General features: G+C 43.5%; 1 protein-coding gene across 1 annotated transcript in view; it reads right to left on the bottom strand.

The window, feature by feature from the left end:
* OCA2 (OCA2 melanosomal transmembrane protein) overlaps positions 1-17811 on the bottom strand; it is a 297190-nt gene that overhangs the window by 182556 nt on the left and 96823 nt on the right. Inside the window, exon 9 of the mRNA XM_034759185.1 lies at positions 3035-3106. Coding sequence (XP_034615076.1) covers positions 3035-3106 — 72 coding nt within the window. The remainder of the gene's footprint in view (positions 1-3034; positions 3107-17811) is intronic.

Genomic DNA, 17811 nt, shown 5'->3' with positions numbered 1-17811 from the left:
CCAAAGAGGGCTCTTTTCTATTATCTCTGAAAAATGCTGACAGCCTGAACGGTTCATTATCTAGCACCTACATTTGGTTTTTAATTTGTTTGTTTCTCTTGTACAGAAATAAATGAAAACTGGTTTATAGACTGCACTTCACTTTACTTTCTGCTAACAGAATAGGACAATTCACCTTCACCTGTGGACAAATTGAAGGGAATTCAGAGAAGAGTAGTCACAAGGATATGTGCAAAGATTGAAAGAACTAGTAAGTACATATAATTTTGCTAATTGTCAATTAAGGAGCATGGGGAAAGATAAAAATATTTGAAAGGAGTAAATACCACTGAGGGAGTGTTATCATCTATGGTGGCCCCAAGGCAGTATAACCAGTAGATATGTTTGTTTAGGCTCCATGGGAAACCTAATATGGCTGAACATGACAAAAATGTGAGGGATAAAGATATCAGTTTTCAGACAGAGCCAAGGAGCTCTGGTATACTTTACGACATTAATTTTTTTCCCAGGTGAGTGTATTGTGATCTCTTCTTGCTATTTTGAAAAAAAAACAGCTTTATGATTGTAAGGGATTTATTACAAATTAATAAAAGCAAACTTGAAATTAAGTAAACGTCTAACTAAAACTATAAATCTTTACTAGACTATTTAAGGATTGAACAGCACAATTGTCAAATCAAAATTTCAATTGGAATTGAACTAATAAATCAACAAATTGACAATAATGGAATGGAATCAACAACTGACCAGATCATAGGATGAAAACAGTTAAGACTTAAATCATGGAGTTAATATAATATGTGATCTATTTTTGTACAAACGTAAGGTGTCATAGTCTGCTTTTAAGCTCCTGAACCAGTTACCAGACTTCCTTAAAGTTGCCCCTTACTGAATGACTTCTACCTTGTCTTTCTACAGTTAACTCTTTCCTTACCTAATCTCCCTCTCTCTGATACAAAGTGAACAACAACCCATAATTTCCCTTTTGGGAGCAGATACTCTTTTATAATCCAATGAGACATGAAGCAATTAAGTTAGGATTTACTGCAGATTTAGAATAAGCACGCGCTATTTCTTTGACATACACATACACACTCTCTTGTTCATACTTTTGAAATGTTTGGAGAAAAATCAATAAAGGTGCCAAGCATCCTTGCCAGGCAGATTAAAAGGGGGAACAAAATTGAAAAAGGTTACTTAGGCCATGTCTACACTGCAGACCTTAGAGAGGCACAGCTGTACCGCTGCAGTTGCACAACTGTAAGGTCTCCCATGTAGCCGTTCCATGCCAATGAGCAGTTGTAGCTATGTTGTGGAAGACCTTCTCTAGCTGACATAGCGTTATCCACACCGGCGCTTTTGTCGGTGAAACTTATGTTAGTCAGAGGTGTGTTTTTTCCACACCCCTGTCCAACAAAAGTTTTACTGACAAACTGCTAGTGTAGACATAGCCTTAGAGAAAAAAAATGATTCTTTAGCTTGCTGATCTTTGGAGCATCAGCATCAAGATTGCAGAACAGGGACCAGGTGATGTCATCTCTGGTCTCAGTATCTTTCATTGGCTGGTGGGCTTCCTTGGGCAGTTGGCTGGTCAGATGATGATGTCGTGGTCTCCTCCTTCCTGGAAGGAGGAGAAGCGGCAGCCCTTCTTGGTGTTGTGATGGCCCAGAAAGGCTCACACCTTATTTAGGGCACCTAGACCTTTAAGGTTGTGATTCTAGTTTGCTCCATTCAACATCACAGCACTGGAGAGCTTCCAAGAAAATCAGATGTTACAAGCTTCATAGCCCAATAATATGGTCCAATCAATCAGAGTTGAGGGATAGGCAGGTTGACCTTTCTTTATCTGGGAAGCACTAACTCTTACTGGCAATATACGTCACTGAACCCAGGGCCGGCTCTAGGATTTTTGCCGCCCAAAGCAAAAACAATTTTGCCCCCACCCCCATTCTTTAATTACCCCACCCCTTGACCCGCCTCAACTCCGCCCCTTCCCCAAATCCCCAGCCCTGCCTCCTTCCCCCAGGCTCTCAAGCCTAGGAGGGAGGGAGGGGGAGAAGCGGCGCCCGCACCCACACCGCGGCCGCTCGGGATCTCCCCCTCCCTCCCAGGTTTGAGAGCCTGGGAGGGAGGGCAAGTAGCAGCACGCGAATCAGCTGTTTCGCGTGCCGTGGCAGCAGCAGCGGAGGTGAGCTAGGGCAGCCGGGGCACATTTTTAGGGGCGGCATTCTGGCACCTAAAAATGTGCCGCCCCAAGCACCAGCTTGTTTTGCTGGTGCCTAGAGCCGGCCTTGACTGAACCACAGGAACAGATCCTTCCAAGAATATGAAAAACAAGGGATCAGGAGGAGATGACTCCACAGATGCAATTACAGGACCCCCCTTCTCTGCGGGGATACAAATGGCCAAACTCCTCTAATCTTCTGTATATTCTGGATGCATTCAGTAACCTAATGGCCTATATGGTCTCTTACATGACTCATACTTCCAGTCAGACCTTCATTCTCTCAGTACTTTTGAAGATATAAGGGATTATTACTGGTAAAAATTGGGGAACTATGGGATTTGCATAGCCTGATGGAGTAAAAGATTATCCATTAGCAAAAGTGCTAGCTCCATCACTATTAATATAGACCTTACATAAGCTACAAAAAGTTAAGAGTTTGCAGAACCTAAGAAAATTGAAGGTTAGACTAGGCCTCACCTAGGCCCATTACATCACACAGTAAAGTAGATTAAATTAGAGTAAATCTGAATTAAGCTGAAAATGGTTTTATTCAAGTTCCTGCAGAATCAGAATATCATACCATTAAGTTGGCCTTGCTCTCTTTTTTCCCATCTGGAGCCAAGACTGCATCTCTCTTTCATGGTCCCAAGAACAGGAATTCACAGAGTACACAAATACTGTTCTTGCAGCATTTTAAGTCTCATAGAGACTGCTGCACCATGGGACCATTTTCACAGGAATAAGAATGTGTGGATTTATGATACAATGCCCAGAAATAAACTGAATACTTGAAATGTTGCAACTTACCTCACCAACCACAGCTAATGCAGCTAAAGCTGCCAAGGAGCCCAACATTGCTGCTAGGGTTCTGTGAACAGTCTGTAACAAAAGGCAAGACATTATTGAAGACTATTTTAAACTGTTTAGGCCTCCTCTACCCCTAAACACTAAGTCAACCTAGCTATGTCGCATTGAAATGGGTTACCTAGAGAGGTGGTGGAATCTCCATCCTTAGAGATTTTTAAGGCCTGGCTTGACAAAGCCCTGGCTGGGATGATTTAGTTGGGGTTGGTCCTGCTTGGAGCAGGGGGTTGGACTAGATGACCTCCTGAGGTCTCTTCCAACCCTATTCTTCTATGCTTCTAGGATTCATGGGTGTGAAAAATTCACAGCCCTGATAGACAGGGTTAAGCCTGCCAACCAACTCTATTCTCCACTCCTTAGCTCCTTGAATGAGTCATATATAACAGCTGGCCTGATATCTTCCGCTCTAATCAAGGCTGGCCTTACCATGAGGCGAACTGAGGCGGCCACCTCAGGTGCCAGACGGTGGGGGGACGCCACTAGGACCCAGACTGTAAAAAATTGTGTCTGCTGCTGGTGCATATGTATTCTCTCTGCTCTAGATGCACAGAGATGGTGGAGTGCTGTGCTGGAGGAAGGAGGGTACAAGAGACATAACAGGCAGGTAGGAGTCAGTTGGGCCCTTAAGATGATATCTGCTGATATCTTCCCTCACTCAGTCCCTGCTACCAGCCTGCTTATTAGTCCCCTTCAATTGAGTGTTGAGAGCCACTATAGCTGGCGCAGAACAGCAGTCTGAGTGAAAGAAGAAAACACCCCTCTGGGGCAGCATTCAGAAAAAGAAAGAAAGCAAAAGAAGCTTTTCTATCTAAGCAGGAAGGAGCTCTCCTGAGATACAGAGATACAAATGTTCACAGTGAGCCTTCTAGCCCCAGTGAGGATGAGAGAATGGTGAGGAGATGCCTGATCTTCCAGTTAGTCAGAGTGCAGGTGACCTGGCAGCTACTGCAGCATCCATATCTTCATCTCAAATGGATGTAACCATGCACATTCCTGAAGAAAAGTGTAGATCAGAGAAGAGTGTGGTGGAGGCACAAGAAACGGCTGCTGTTGAGTTTAGTTCCTTAAGTCTAGATGATCCAGGACTGTGGACCAGGGCTGGCTCCAGGGTTTTTGCCACCCCAAGCGGCAAAAAACAAACAAAAAAGCCGTGATTGCGATTGGCGGCAGCTCCACTGCGCTGCTTTCTTCTTCAGCGGCAATTCGGAGGCAGGTCCTTCCCTCCAAGAGGGACAGGGCCCTCCGCCGAAGAGCCCGTCGTGCCGTCCCTTCCCCTTGCCGCCCCAAGTACCTGCTTGCTCAGCTGGTGCCTGGAGCTGGCCCTGCTGTGGACTCACTTGAGCAGTAGCCTGAGGAACTTCCTTGTACTGCATGGGCCACAGCAAGTGAAAAAAAACTCATGTTCCCCAAAGACAATGAAAATAGAAGTTTCCATCCAACACATTACTGGCGTGAAATCCACAATGGTGACAAAGTGGGGAGGCCATAGCTTATGTACTATGCAAACTCTTCCAATCTAATGTTCCAGCCACATTGGGTTCTACAGGAACAAAGGACTGGAAAAATCTGGCTAGAAATCCAGCATGCCATGAGAAGGCAGCAAATCACCAGAGCATTCCATAGGTAGAAAGAGTTTGAGATGAGACTAAGGTTAAAGGCCACCATAGAAAATTAGCATCAAGAGAAGATTGTATCAGAGTCTCTTTATTGGCAAAATGTTCTGAAAAGGCTCATTGCCATTGTGAGAATGCTTGCTACGCAAAACCTAGCGCAGCATGGCACTTCAGATCAGCTGTATGTGCCAAAAAATGTAAACTTCCTTAAAATTGTGGAGCTGATGGCTGAGTTCGATGCTGTACTCCAGGAGCATCTAAGAAGAGTCACCGCCCAAGAAATGTACACACACCACTACCTTGGAAAAAATTCAAAATGAGATCATACAGTTACTGGCAACAAAAGTCAAACAGAAGATTGTGGCAGATCTGAAGTTAGCAAGATATTACTATGTTATTCTGGACTGCACACCTGACATCAGCCATACGGAACAAATGACTTTAATGGTGTGTTTTGTAACAACAGAACCTAGTGAAAATGTCCCTGCAACGGGGACTGTCAGAGAGCATTTTCTAGAATTTATTGACATTGATGATACTACAGGAGCTGGTATGACAAATGTGCTTCTTAAAAATCTGGAAGATACAGGAATTGCGATAGATGACACGAGAGGTCAGGGCTATGATAATGGTGCCAACATAAGAGGAAAGAACAGAGGAGTGCAAGATCCGAGAGTTAAACCCTCGAGCTTTTTTTGTCCCATGCAGTTCTCATTCATTGAACTTGGTGGTCAGTGATGCAGCATCAGCTTCTAGTGAGGCTGCTGAATTTTTTAATGTAATTCAAAGCATCTATGTATTTTTCTCTGCATCAACTCATTGATGGCAAATTTTGAAGCAACATCTGGGAACATCCTCTCTGACACTGAAACCACTGAGTGCCACACAATGGGAAAGTTGAGCGGAGGCGATAAAGCCTATCAAACACCAAATTGGGACAATAGATGATGCAAGAGTTGCAATTATGGAGGATAATGCTATGATAGGAACTGTTCGTGGGAGAAAAGTGGCAGAGGGCAATGGAATCACCAGAAACATACTTAACTTCAAATTTCTGTGTGGCTTAATGTTGTGGCATGACGTACTGTTTGAAAACACCATCCTGGCCACTATGGATGTAGAAGCCCTCTACACCAATATTCCACACAAAGATGGACTACAAGCTATCAGGAACAGTATCCCTGATAATGTCACAGCTAACCTGGTGGCTGAACTTTGTGACTTTGTCCTCACCCACAACTATTTCACATTTGGGGACAATATATACCTTCAAGTCAGCGGCACTGCTATGGGTACCCGCATGGCCCCACAATATGCCAACATTTTTATGGCTGACTTAGAAAAACGCTTCCTTAGCTCTCGTCCCCTAACGCCCCTAATCTACTTGCGCTACATTGATGACATCTTCATCATCTGGACCCATGGAAAAGAAGCCCTTGAGGAATTTCACCATGATTTCAATAATTTCCATCCCACCATCAACCTCAGCCTAGATCAATCCACACAAGCGGTCCATTTCCTGGACACTACTGTGCTAATAAGCGATGGTCACATCAATACCACCCTATACCGGAAACCTACTGACCGCTACACTTACCTACATGCCTCCAGCTTCCATCCAGGACACACCACACAATCCATTGTCTACAGCCAAGCTCTAAGATATAACCGCATTTGCTCCAATCCCTCGGATAGAGACAAGCACCTACAAGATCTCTATCAAGCATTCTTAAAACTACAATACCCACCTGCTGAAGTGAAAAAACAGATTGACAGAGCCAGACGAGTACCCAGAAGTCACCTCCTACAAGACAGGCCCAACAAAGAAAATAACAGAACACCACTAGCTGTCACCTTCAGCCCCCAACTAAAACCTCTCCAGCGCATCATCAGAGATCTACAACCTATCCTGAAAGATGATCCTTTACTCTCACAGATCTTGAGAGAGAGACCTGTCCTCGCTTACAGACAACCCCCCAACCTAAAGCAAATACTCACCAGCAACCACACATCACTGAACAAAACCACTAACCCAGGAACCTATCCTTGTAACAAACCCTGATGCCAACTCTGTCCACATATCTATTCAAGTGACATCATCATAGGACCTAATCACATCAGCCATACCATCAGGGGCTCGTTCACCTGCACATCTACCAATGTGATATATGCCATCATGTGCCAGCAATGCCCCTCTGCCATGTACATTGGCCAAACCGGACAGTCTCTACGCAAAAGAATTAATGGACACAAATCTGACATCAGGAATCAAAATACTCAAAAACCAGTGGGAGAACACTTTAACCTGTCTGGTCATTCAGTGACAGACCTGCGGGTGGCTATATTACAACAGAAAAACTTCAAAAACAGACTCCAAAGAGAGACTGCTGAGCTAGAATTGATATGCAAACTAGACACAATCAACTCCGGTTTGAATAAGGACTGGGAATGGCTGAGCCATTACAAACATTGACTATCTCCCCTTGTAAGTATTCTCACACTTATTATCAAACTGTCTGTACTGGGCTAGCTTGATTATCACTTCAAAAGTTTTTTTTTCTCTTAATTAATTGGCCTCTCAGAGTTGGTAAGACAACTCCCACCTGTTTATGCTCTCTGTATGTGTGTATATATATCTCCTCAATATATGTTCCATTCTATATGCATCCGAAGAAGTGGGCTGTAGTCCACAAAAGCTTATGCTCTAATAAATTTGTTAGTCTCTAAGGTGCCACAAGTACTCCTGTTCTTTTTGCGGATACAGACTAACACGGCTGTTACTCTGAAACCTGTTTGAAATAAATGTTGTAAGCAAGAGACTCCAAGGTGTTGACCTTGATATATCTGGAGAAATGGAACAACTGGACAAAGCAAAGTCAGACCTACAGATTTACTGGTCAGATGAGGGATTTCAAAACCTTCTGAAAAGTGCACAGAAGTTGGCAGAGGAACTTCACACTGAAGGTATTTTCCCACCCATTCAAGAATACAAGAGTCATTGAAGAAGACGACCTTTTGATTACAAGACACAGGATAATCCCATAAGAGACCCCAAACAACAATTCAAAGTTGAATTATTTAACCAGGTGCTAGATTGTGCAATACAGTCAATTGACGAACATTTCATGTAGCTCAAGGAACACAGCAGTATATTTGGGATGTTGTATGATATTCCAAAACTCCTCACTATACCTGAAGAAAACCTACACCAGCAATGCAGGGCACTAGAGACAATGTTGACACATAATGACATGCGCGATATTGATGCGAGTGATTTAGGTGATGAACTGAAAGCCCTTTCAAGATACATTTCAGCAGGATCAACTCCAAAGGCTGTTCTGGAATATATGTGCACAAATAAGATGACCACCCTCTTTCTAAATGCTTTTGTTGCTCTGCGCATACTTCTAAAACTTCCTGTAACCGTTGCCAATGGAGAACGCAGCTTCCATTTCAATGGAGCATGAGCTGGCCCAGACTGTGGACCTTCAGGAAGCAGTTCAAATCTTTGCAACCAAGAAAGCACGGAAAGCACCACTTTGATTATTCAAACAGATAAAAATGCCAGTGTTTATTATGCAGACAAGAAAAATTACATTTGCTGTTCAGGCATTTGAAAGTTAAGTGTTACTTAAAATTTTTGAACAATGCATTTTAAGTTGTTAGTTCTCCTTTATGGGGGTAGGTAGCAGAGCAGTTCCATGAGAGGAGTAGAACAGGAAGAAGGCAGAATTGAGATCTTTCAAAGTTTTGGCCCAAGCGAAGGGCCATGGGGGTGTCATTTGCGCTCCCCGCCTCAGGTGCCAAAATGTTGTGGGCCATCGCTGCCTCTAATTGCCCATTGGATCTCCTCCAAATCATTTTGCTATCTTCACTCTTTTTAATCTACTCTTAGCAGTGTGTACATAGATCTCTGCCTGGCACAGCTTCAGGGGCTCTTCTCCATCCTCATTATTTTTGAATTTTCTGTAAATCCCTGTTACAGAACCCTCATTACTCAAAGTTCTGTATTAATATGCCTAGTAAGAAATCTATTTGTCAAAAAACATTTCCTGACTCTTGTTTATTGTCTGTCTTGTTATAGACATGCTGTTGACAGATATTTTGAAATAAATTACCAAAATAATTGAAACTGGTGTGATTATATTGTGTTATTTTGACAAATAAAATATGCAACATTTTGCAGAATTTTAAAATAGCGCGCAGAATTTTTTAAATTTTTGGCACAGAATTCCCCTAGGAGTAATTTAGGTTTCACTGTGCACCTTTGTCTCCCTATTCAAAATGTGCTTCCACTACCTCTGCATTGCCCTCTAGTCTATTTGAAACCAGCAGCTAAAAGCATTTTCTTTGCCCACTGCTTAGACCATGTCACTCCCCTTCTCTAGCCTTCTGTAACAGTAGTCTTGAATACCCATTGTACGCAATAGACATTTGATTCAGCCTTGTTTATTTATAAGGTATATACAAAGTCCTGCTTCGCCAACTGCAGGAAGAACAAACAATAGTGGATAAAGTCTTTGCTTACAACCCCAAGCCTCTTTAGCCAGCATCTACCCCAGAAGCCCTCTCTCTCTAGCTTCTTCCAGGATCATACACTGTGCTTGTCCAGGCAGTCCCACTGTCTCACCCAGTCTGCCTTCCTCCTCCTCCTCTCTCTTTCTCTCTCACACACACACGCATGCACACACAGTTCCACTATTCAGAGCCCCAACCCCTGCATTTTAAAAACCTTGAGTTACATGATTCAGTCTCTACTCGGGCCTTGGTTACACTGGAGCTGTACAGCGCTGCAACTTGCTGCGCTCAGGGGTGTGAAAACGCCCTCACCCTCACCCCCCCCCCGAGCGCAGCAAGGGCAGCACTGTAAAGCACCAGTGTAATCAGTGCCTGCAGCGCTGCACACTCGCTCGCAGCGCTGCAAGCTATTCCCCTCGGAGAGGTGGAGTACTTACAGCGCTGTGAGAGAGCTCTCAGGGCAGTGCTGGGAAGTCCTGAGTGTAGCCAAGGCTTCAGTGTTTCTATGTGCCTGGCTTTGGGTGCTGCTGCCTTTGTTTCAGCTACCTAAGTACAATAGCTTCTTTATATTTATTCTGAATGGAAGGCAGCAGCCACAGCCACACCTGACCCATAACAATGTTTAGTCAAACCCATAACAAATACAATATTTTGAAATACATTGCACTTTCAAAGCATCTTTTATCCAAGGTTTTCAAAGCACTTTTACAGACTTTAGGCCTGTTAACAGTGTTATTCTATCCAATTTACAGATAAACAGGCCAACATCTGCTAAATGCCATGTCCAAAATCTCAAAATAGATCAGTAGCAGAGCTGAAAAATAGGACCCCAGTGTCTTCTTTGGCACACTAGACAACAACTCCACAAATGCTCTTGTAATAATGCAATAAGATTACATTAGAAAAGCACTCATTGAGATAAATAGTCACCATGTGTCTAATGGCTTTATTGCACTGATTAAATATTTAAAGAGGAAATATTAAGCTAAAATATGTCCTAATAAAAGGTGTTTTTTTACTCCCAAAGCTGGTTGACAATTATTTAATCTACAATGTCTAGAATGCTGGGAATAATTAAGAAAGGGAATAGATAATAAGACAGAAAATATCATGTTGCCTCTATATAAATCCATGGTATACCCACATCTTGAAAACTGTGTGCAGATGTGGTCACCCCATCTCAAATAAGATATATTGGAACTGGAAAAGGTTCAGAAAAGGGCAACAAAAATAGTTAGGGATATGGAACGGCTTCTGTATGAGGAGAGATTAATAAGACCGGGATTTTTCAGCTTGCAAAAGAGACAGATAAGGGGAGATATGATTGAGGTCTATAAAATCATGACTGATGTAGAGAAAGTAGATAAGGAAGTGTTGTTTACTACTTCTCATAACACAAGAATTAGGGGTCACCAAATGAAAATAATAGGCAGCAGGATTAAAACAAATAAAAGGAAGTATTTCTTCACACAATGCACAGTCAACCTGTGGAACTCCTTGCCAGAGGATGTTGTGAAGGCCAAGACCATAACAGGGTTCAAAAAAGAACTAGATAAATTCATGGAGGATAGGTCCATCAATGGCTATTAGCCAGGATGGGCAGGCATGGTGTCCCTAGCCTCTGTTTGTCAGAAGCTGGGAATGAGCGACAGGGGATGGATCACTTGATGATTACCTGTTCTGTTCATTCTCACTGGAGCACCTGTCGGAAGACAGGATACTGGGCTAGATGGACCTTTGGTCTGGCCCAGTAGGGCCATTCTTATGTTCTTATGAAGATTTGTTTCACAGATTGAATCATTTTTGATCATCAAAGAGAAATTTATTTTCAACAATAATGTAGGTGACAAATCTGAGGAACTGTAACAGATTGAAGTGTCACTAGAGGAGGTTTTGGAATTAATTGATAAACTTAACATTAACAAGTCACCAGGACCACAGGGCATTCACCACAGAGTTTTGAAAGAACTCAAATGTGAAGTTGCGGAACTATTAACTAAGGTTTGTAACCTGTCCTTTAAATCGGCTTCTGTACCCAATGACTGGAAGTTAGCTAATGTAACGCCAATATTTAAAAAGGGCTCTAGAGGTGATCCCGGCAATTACAGACCGGTAAGTCTAACGTCGGTACCGGGCAAATTAGTCGAAACAATAGTTAAGAATAAAATTGTCAGACACATAGAAAAACAAACTGTTGAGCAATAGTCAACATGGTTTCTGTAAAGGGAAATCATGTCTTACTAATCTATTAGAGTTCTTTGAAGGAGTCAACAAACATGTGGACAAGGGGGATCCAGTGGACATAGTGTACTTAGATTTCCAGAAAGCCTTTGACAAGGTCCCTCACCAAAGGCTCTTAAGTAAAGTAAGTTGTCATGGGATAAAAGGGAAGGCCCTTTCATGGATTGAGAACTGGTAGAACTGGTTAAAAGACTGGGAACAAAGGGCAGGAATTAATGGTAAATTCTCAGAATGGAGAGGGGTACCTAGTGGTGTTCCCCAAGGGTCAGTCCTCGGACCAATCCTATTCAACTTATTTATAAATGATCTGGAGAAAGGGGTAAACAGTGAGGTGGCAAAGTTTGCAGATGATACTAAATTGCTCAAGATAGTTAAGACCAAAGCAGACTGTGATTAACTTCAAAAAGATCTCACAAAACTAAGTGATTGGGCAACAAAATGGCAAATGAAATTTAATGTGGATAAATGTAAAGTAATGCACATCAGAAAAAATAACCCCAACTATACATACAATATGATGGGGGCTAATTTAGCTACAACAAGTCAGGAAAAAGATCTTGGAGTCATCGTGGATAGTTCTCTGAAGATGTCCGCGCAGTGTGCAGAGGCGGTCAAAAAAGCAAACAGGATGTTAGGGATAATTAAAAAGGGGATAGAGAATAAGACTGAGAATATATTATTGCCCTTATTTAAATCGATGGTACGCCCACATCTCGAATACTACATACAGATGTGGTCCCCTCATCTAAAAAAAGATATACTGGCACTAGAAAAGGTTCAGAAAAGGGCAACTAAAATGATTAGGGATTTGGAACGGGTCCCATATGAGGAGAGATTAAAGAGGCTAGGACTCTTCAGCTTGGAAAAGAGGAGACTAAGGGGGGATATGATAGAGGTATATAACATCATGAGTGATGTGGAGAAAGTGGATAAGGAAAAGTTATTTACTTATTCCCATAATATAAGAACTAGGGGTCACCAGATGAAATTAATAGGCAGCAGGTTTAAAACAAATACAAGGAAGTTCTTCTTCACACAGCGCACAGTCAACTTGTGGAACTCCTTACCTGAGGAGGTTGTGAAGGCTAGGACTATAACAGCGTTTAAAAGAGAACTGGATAAATTCATGGTGGTTAAGTCCATTAATGGCTATTAGCCAGGATGGGTAAGGAATGGTGTCCCTAGCCTCTGTTTGTCAGAGGATGGAGATGGATGGCAGGAGAGAGATCACTTGATCATTGCCTGTTGGTCCACTCCCTCTGGGGCATCTGGCATTGGCCACTGTCAGTAGACAGGATACTGGGCTAGATGGACCTTTGGTCTGACCTGGTACGGCCGTTCTTATGTTCTAACAAAAAGCATATGACAAAGGTTTAATGTACTTAACTGAGTTTAAATATCATTAGATGGAAGTCAAAATTATTTCTACAGGAAAATAATATTGATAAGAAAAATCTCATTTGCTACTAATTTCATTAGAAAGGTTCTGTTGAGAAGAGAGTAATAGAGTGCCAACATCTCAGGGCCCTTCTGTTTGTTTATAGTATGAGAGGAAGAAGAAAAGGAAATGTTTAGTTTCTAATTTCTACTTTGATTTGAAACTTTTTATGTTTTAACACCCCCAGCACGCCACACTACTAACAGTGCAATATATTAATTGACTAGAAAAATTCATATACAATTGATTACATTTAAGAATGAAAATAAAAATCTCCTTCGCTGATTCACGTTGGATTTTCTACAGGCGCACGCCTAGACTCCGATCCTTCAAGATGACGCTATGGAAGCTTTACACGTGTTTAGGGCCTTTCTGACACTGTGAGGTTGGAGAGTGTTTGGCAGTTGGATGAAGTGATTTGATCTTACAGTTCAGGCTCAACTGAAGGTTCCAAAGCAGTGTTGTCGGTCAAGAGAGGAGTTAGGCTCATTAATGGAGTTCAGGGACAAATCACTGCAGTCCTCAGCTGTCCACTAGCCAGTGCCCTATTCCTCATTGAGGCATCGCCTCCATGGTTCAACAGCCCAGATTGGACATTTAATATGGATCAACCCTTTATAGTAAATAGTTTCAATGCAACAAAGAAGCCACGCTGCCCACTCCCTCACAACAAGCAGGAACTTCTTGGAATCCCTTTTGTTTTCTCCCTTAGTTTCCACTTCCTTGACTCCCCTTGTATCATATATTTAAATGTGGGGCTCTGGGATCCACAACATGAGCCAGGTCTCATGTTTACTCCAGGTTCTCTCTATTCACAGGTCACCTTCAGCTCCTTCCATCTAACCCACACACTTAAGATATTTCTACCAGCCTCCCCACTACTAAAAATACTGCCTTCGTGCTTCTCAACCTCAGATCAGTCCCCCCTGCCAGAAAGCTAGGTAGGTCTGCATAGGTCTACAACTGCACTGTAAATCAGCCAGTATGTTTGCAGTCCTTTAACTAAAGTACCAATGGTTCAACTTAACCTAAATTAGCAAATTCACAAATGGAACTTGTAAGCTCCTTGAACTAACCGGTTTTTATAGAACTATCTGTGCACTTAAATGGCTGCCCAGGTATTCACACACTGTCTAGCCTGAAGAGTGCATCACAAATCTTCTGGATATTTTCTACTGTGTAGTTTTCAAATCTACATCTTTCAAACCAGACAAAGGCACTAGACCCTTCTAAGAGCTACATCCCTGGCAAGTTTCAAAATTTAGCCATTTTGGCTGCTGGCCTGTTCAAAAGGAAGTGGAGTTAAATTTTTAAGCAATGGGGAAAAGTGTGTTTTTCCTTTCTCCCATAGCTCTACATTATTTGAGGGAATACTGGTAACATTTGCCAAGAAAAAAAATCCCTTAAGACCAAGCACTGATCATTTCATCCCCCAAAGTGAAAGGTTCAGATAATTATGAGCATGTGAAAATAGGGGGCTTACTTCTAATGATCCCTAGTGGCACCAGTTACAATGCTGTGCCTGAAGTATTCTACGGATTGTGAATACAACCATCTGAGATCTTGGAATAAGATACATATATAGTAAGGGCCTGGAAAGTCCCAAGGTCTCCAGAGATTTGGTTGTATTTTTTTATTTTTCCTTTGTTTCTACAGAATGAAGTTGCCTTTTAATCTGTGGAATTTTCATGTACTCCTTATTGTGTAAATTGTGTTGACTGATTTCTCCATCTCACATTATACACATACTCAGAAGTACAGGTTACGAGGTCCTCACCGTCACCTGGGGGTGATGTTCAGAGGTGAAAATAAGCCGGTACATCCTGGCAAGCGCCAGTGTGCCGTACCAGGGTGGACTGGCTTCCCCTGGCGGCAATTTAAAGGGCCTGGGGCTCCCAGCAGTGGCTGGAGCCCCGGGCCCTTTAAATTGCTGCCAGAGCCCTGCTGCTGAAGCCCTGGGGAAGCGGCAGCAGGGCTCGGGTGGCGATGTAAAGGGCCCGGGGCTCCTGCCGCAGCTACTGCGCTGTCCCTTTAGATCGTCCCCGGAGCCCTGGGGTAGCGGCGGTGGGGCTCCAGGGGCAATTTAACGGGTCTGGGGATCTGGTAGCCACTACTGTCCTGGGCCCTTTAAATCATCCCCAGAGCCTGCCGGAGCCCTGGGGTAGCGGCGGCAGGGCTCCGGTGGCTATTTAAAGGGTCGAGGGCTGAGGCAATCACTACCACCCCAGCCCTTAAAATAGCCGCCCGGAGCCCTGCCACCGCCTCCCCAGGGCTCCAGGGACGATTTAAAGGGTCCGGGGCTTCGGTAGCCGCTACCACCCCAGGCCCTTTAAATCATCCCCGGAGCCTGACGGAGCCCTGGGGTAGCAGTGGTGGGGCTCAGGTGGTGATTTAAAGGGCCAGGGGCTCAGCCACCATTACGTCCCCGGGCCCTTTAACTTGCCGCCAGAGCCCCGCCACCGCCTCCCCAGGGCTCCAGCAGCAGAGCTCCAGGGAGGATTTAAAGGGCCCGGGGTGGTAGCAGTAGCCAGAGCCCCAGGCCCTTTAAATCACCTCGGTGCTCCCAGCCGCCTCTGCAGCTGGTAGCTCCGGGGGTGATTTAAAGGGCCCAGGGCTCCCAGCTGCTGCTACCACAGCCCCAGCCCCTTTAAATCCTGATTTAAAGTGCCCAGGGATTTAAAGGCTCTACCTCTTCTGGTAGAGGCCCCACCCCATCCTAAGGACTCCGGAGTACCGGTCAGTCCTTTAAGTTACTTTCACCCCTGGTGATGTTTTCTCAAGTTCTGCAGGAAGGCTAGAGAGCTTTCCTGTAAAAATGGAGTCATGACTCAGCTTCTTCATCCTGATGAGTTTCCAAGAGATATAAGTAATAGTATTTCCTAGAGACTGAACAATGACTATTCAGGTACAAAACACATTGTAAATAGCTTGTCCACTGTGCAGCCCTTCATTCCAACAAACTATGAATCAGAAGCTATACAATAATAATAAAATCTAGAAAATACATTCGTATGCTGTCTAAAATAAGATGCAATTATTCGGTGGATGGATTTTGAGTGAGGGATAGGAAAGAGTAGATTTCTATTTAGATTTTTTTTATGCTACACTACCGGTAAAACCCTTATGAGCTGTCATTAGGTCATACTGTTCTGGTCTTTCAGAGCAGATATACTTTATACTCCCCATCTAAAAAATACATTTGAGAGAATTTAGGGCTTATGAAAGATGATAGTGACCCACAATGAAGGTTCTCTCTTATTATCAATCCTATTACTCATCCCATCCCCAGTGTGTACTGTTTCTTTAAATCTGAAGCAGGAAATCTGGCAGAGGGCAGGGGAAGAGTTTAGGCAGAAGCTCTGCAGTGAGGCATATGGGGAGAGGATCAAAACCTCAACCCATTGAAATCAAAGGGAGTTTTGCCATCACAGATGGACACTTTTTGCAAAAATTCTGGGTCAGTCAAAAACCCAATTTTCCATCAAAATAAGTTTCAATGGAACATTTTCAAACAGTCCTAATAGGGACATAATACAACTAACAAGGAATTACAATATATAATGACATTTTTAAAAATATAAGTTTGAGAGACCTTTAAAACTGCAAATAATAGTTAGACCATTCACTCACTCTGAGTTAGACACCAGTCATTTGTGCCTGTGGCAAGATAGACGAGGTCTGAAGGCCCCCTGGCCCTGTGTCACCATGCCACAGAATAGAGCAAAGAAGTCCTGCAAGCAGCCTAGAGTGGCTGCAGAGGAACAACCGATCAGAGGGGCTAATGGAGCAGCCAATCTGGGGCCAGAAGGGCCCTATATAAGACAAGCAGCAGAGCAGAGAAGGCAGTTGCTGTGTGGAGCTTGAGGAGTGAAGTCTGGGTGACTGACTGGAAGAGAAGCAGTACCATGGACAGCTCACTGTGGTAAGCTCACTGCAGACAGGACTGAAGCCTGGGGAAGGCTGCTGAAGACCAGGTGCCTGGCTGGCAGGAAGAGCAGCAGGACCAGCAGAAGGTCAGTGGGGGCAGGCTGAAGCCCAGGGGGACTGAGCACAGAACCTTGCCAGGCCAGCAAGGGTTCCAAGATGGGCCCTGCTGGTCTGGTCAAAGACTGAGCCCAGGGAGGCCTGCTGAAACACCACCAACTGCAGATACTGGGATGGGCCACGGCTGGGTGGTTGAAGAAGGCAGTGCCTCTGGGAGAAGGGGAGAAGCCTTAGAGCTACGGCCCCATAACAGGGCCATGATAAGAACTTGGACCGCATACCCTGGGAAGGGGAGACAGTGTGGGGGCTCAGCTGGAGGGCTGAGCTGCTGAAGACCCACTGGGGGGGTGCTCATAAGAGGTGTGTGCCACCTTGATGTTTGACCAAAAAAAAAAAAAAAAAAGGCTCCCACCCAACTGAGAAAAGAGGGCCATTCATGAGAGGTGGGTGCCGCCCTGTGAAAAAGATTTGTGTTTGCAAGCACTATCAGCCAGAGGCAGGTGCCAACCCCATTACAGTGCCATTGAAAATATCTCAAGATACTTGGGCATTATATCAGACTTTAGTTAATTATGTTGTTATAGGGATATCACAAAATTTTGAATAGTTTATGGACCTGATCCAAATTCTATTGAAGTCCCTGGAAAATGATTCCCATTGACTTCCATGCGCTTTGGACCAGAACCTATTATTCATTTGGACCCTGGTTTTCTAATATATAATATTCAATGCAAATCTCTTTGCAGGTTTGAGGCCTAACTAGGTATCAAATATACTATTCCAAGTTAGAATTGTGTTTTGTACAATGCAAAATACCAAAATGAGAATAAAGCCTAATTTTCCTCTCAGCTGTCTTTCACATGCACACATTTTCTGTCAATCAAAAAAATCATTTTATTTTATTTTACTTAAAATAGAAAAATAAT

Source organism: Trachemys scripta, chromosome 1 (genome assembly GCF_013100865.1).
Source record: "Trachemys scripta elegans isolate TJP31775 chromosome 1, CAS_Tse_1.0, whole genome shotgun sequence".
In the NCBI taxonomy this organism is placed as follows: Eukaryota; Metazoa; Chordata; order Testudines; family Emydidae; genus Trachemys; species Trachemys scripta.
This window is presented reverse-complemented; position numbering and strand designations above follow the sequence as displayed.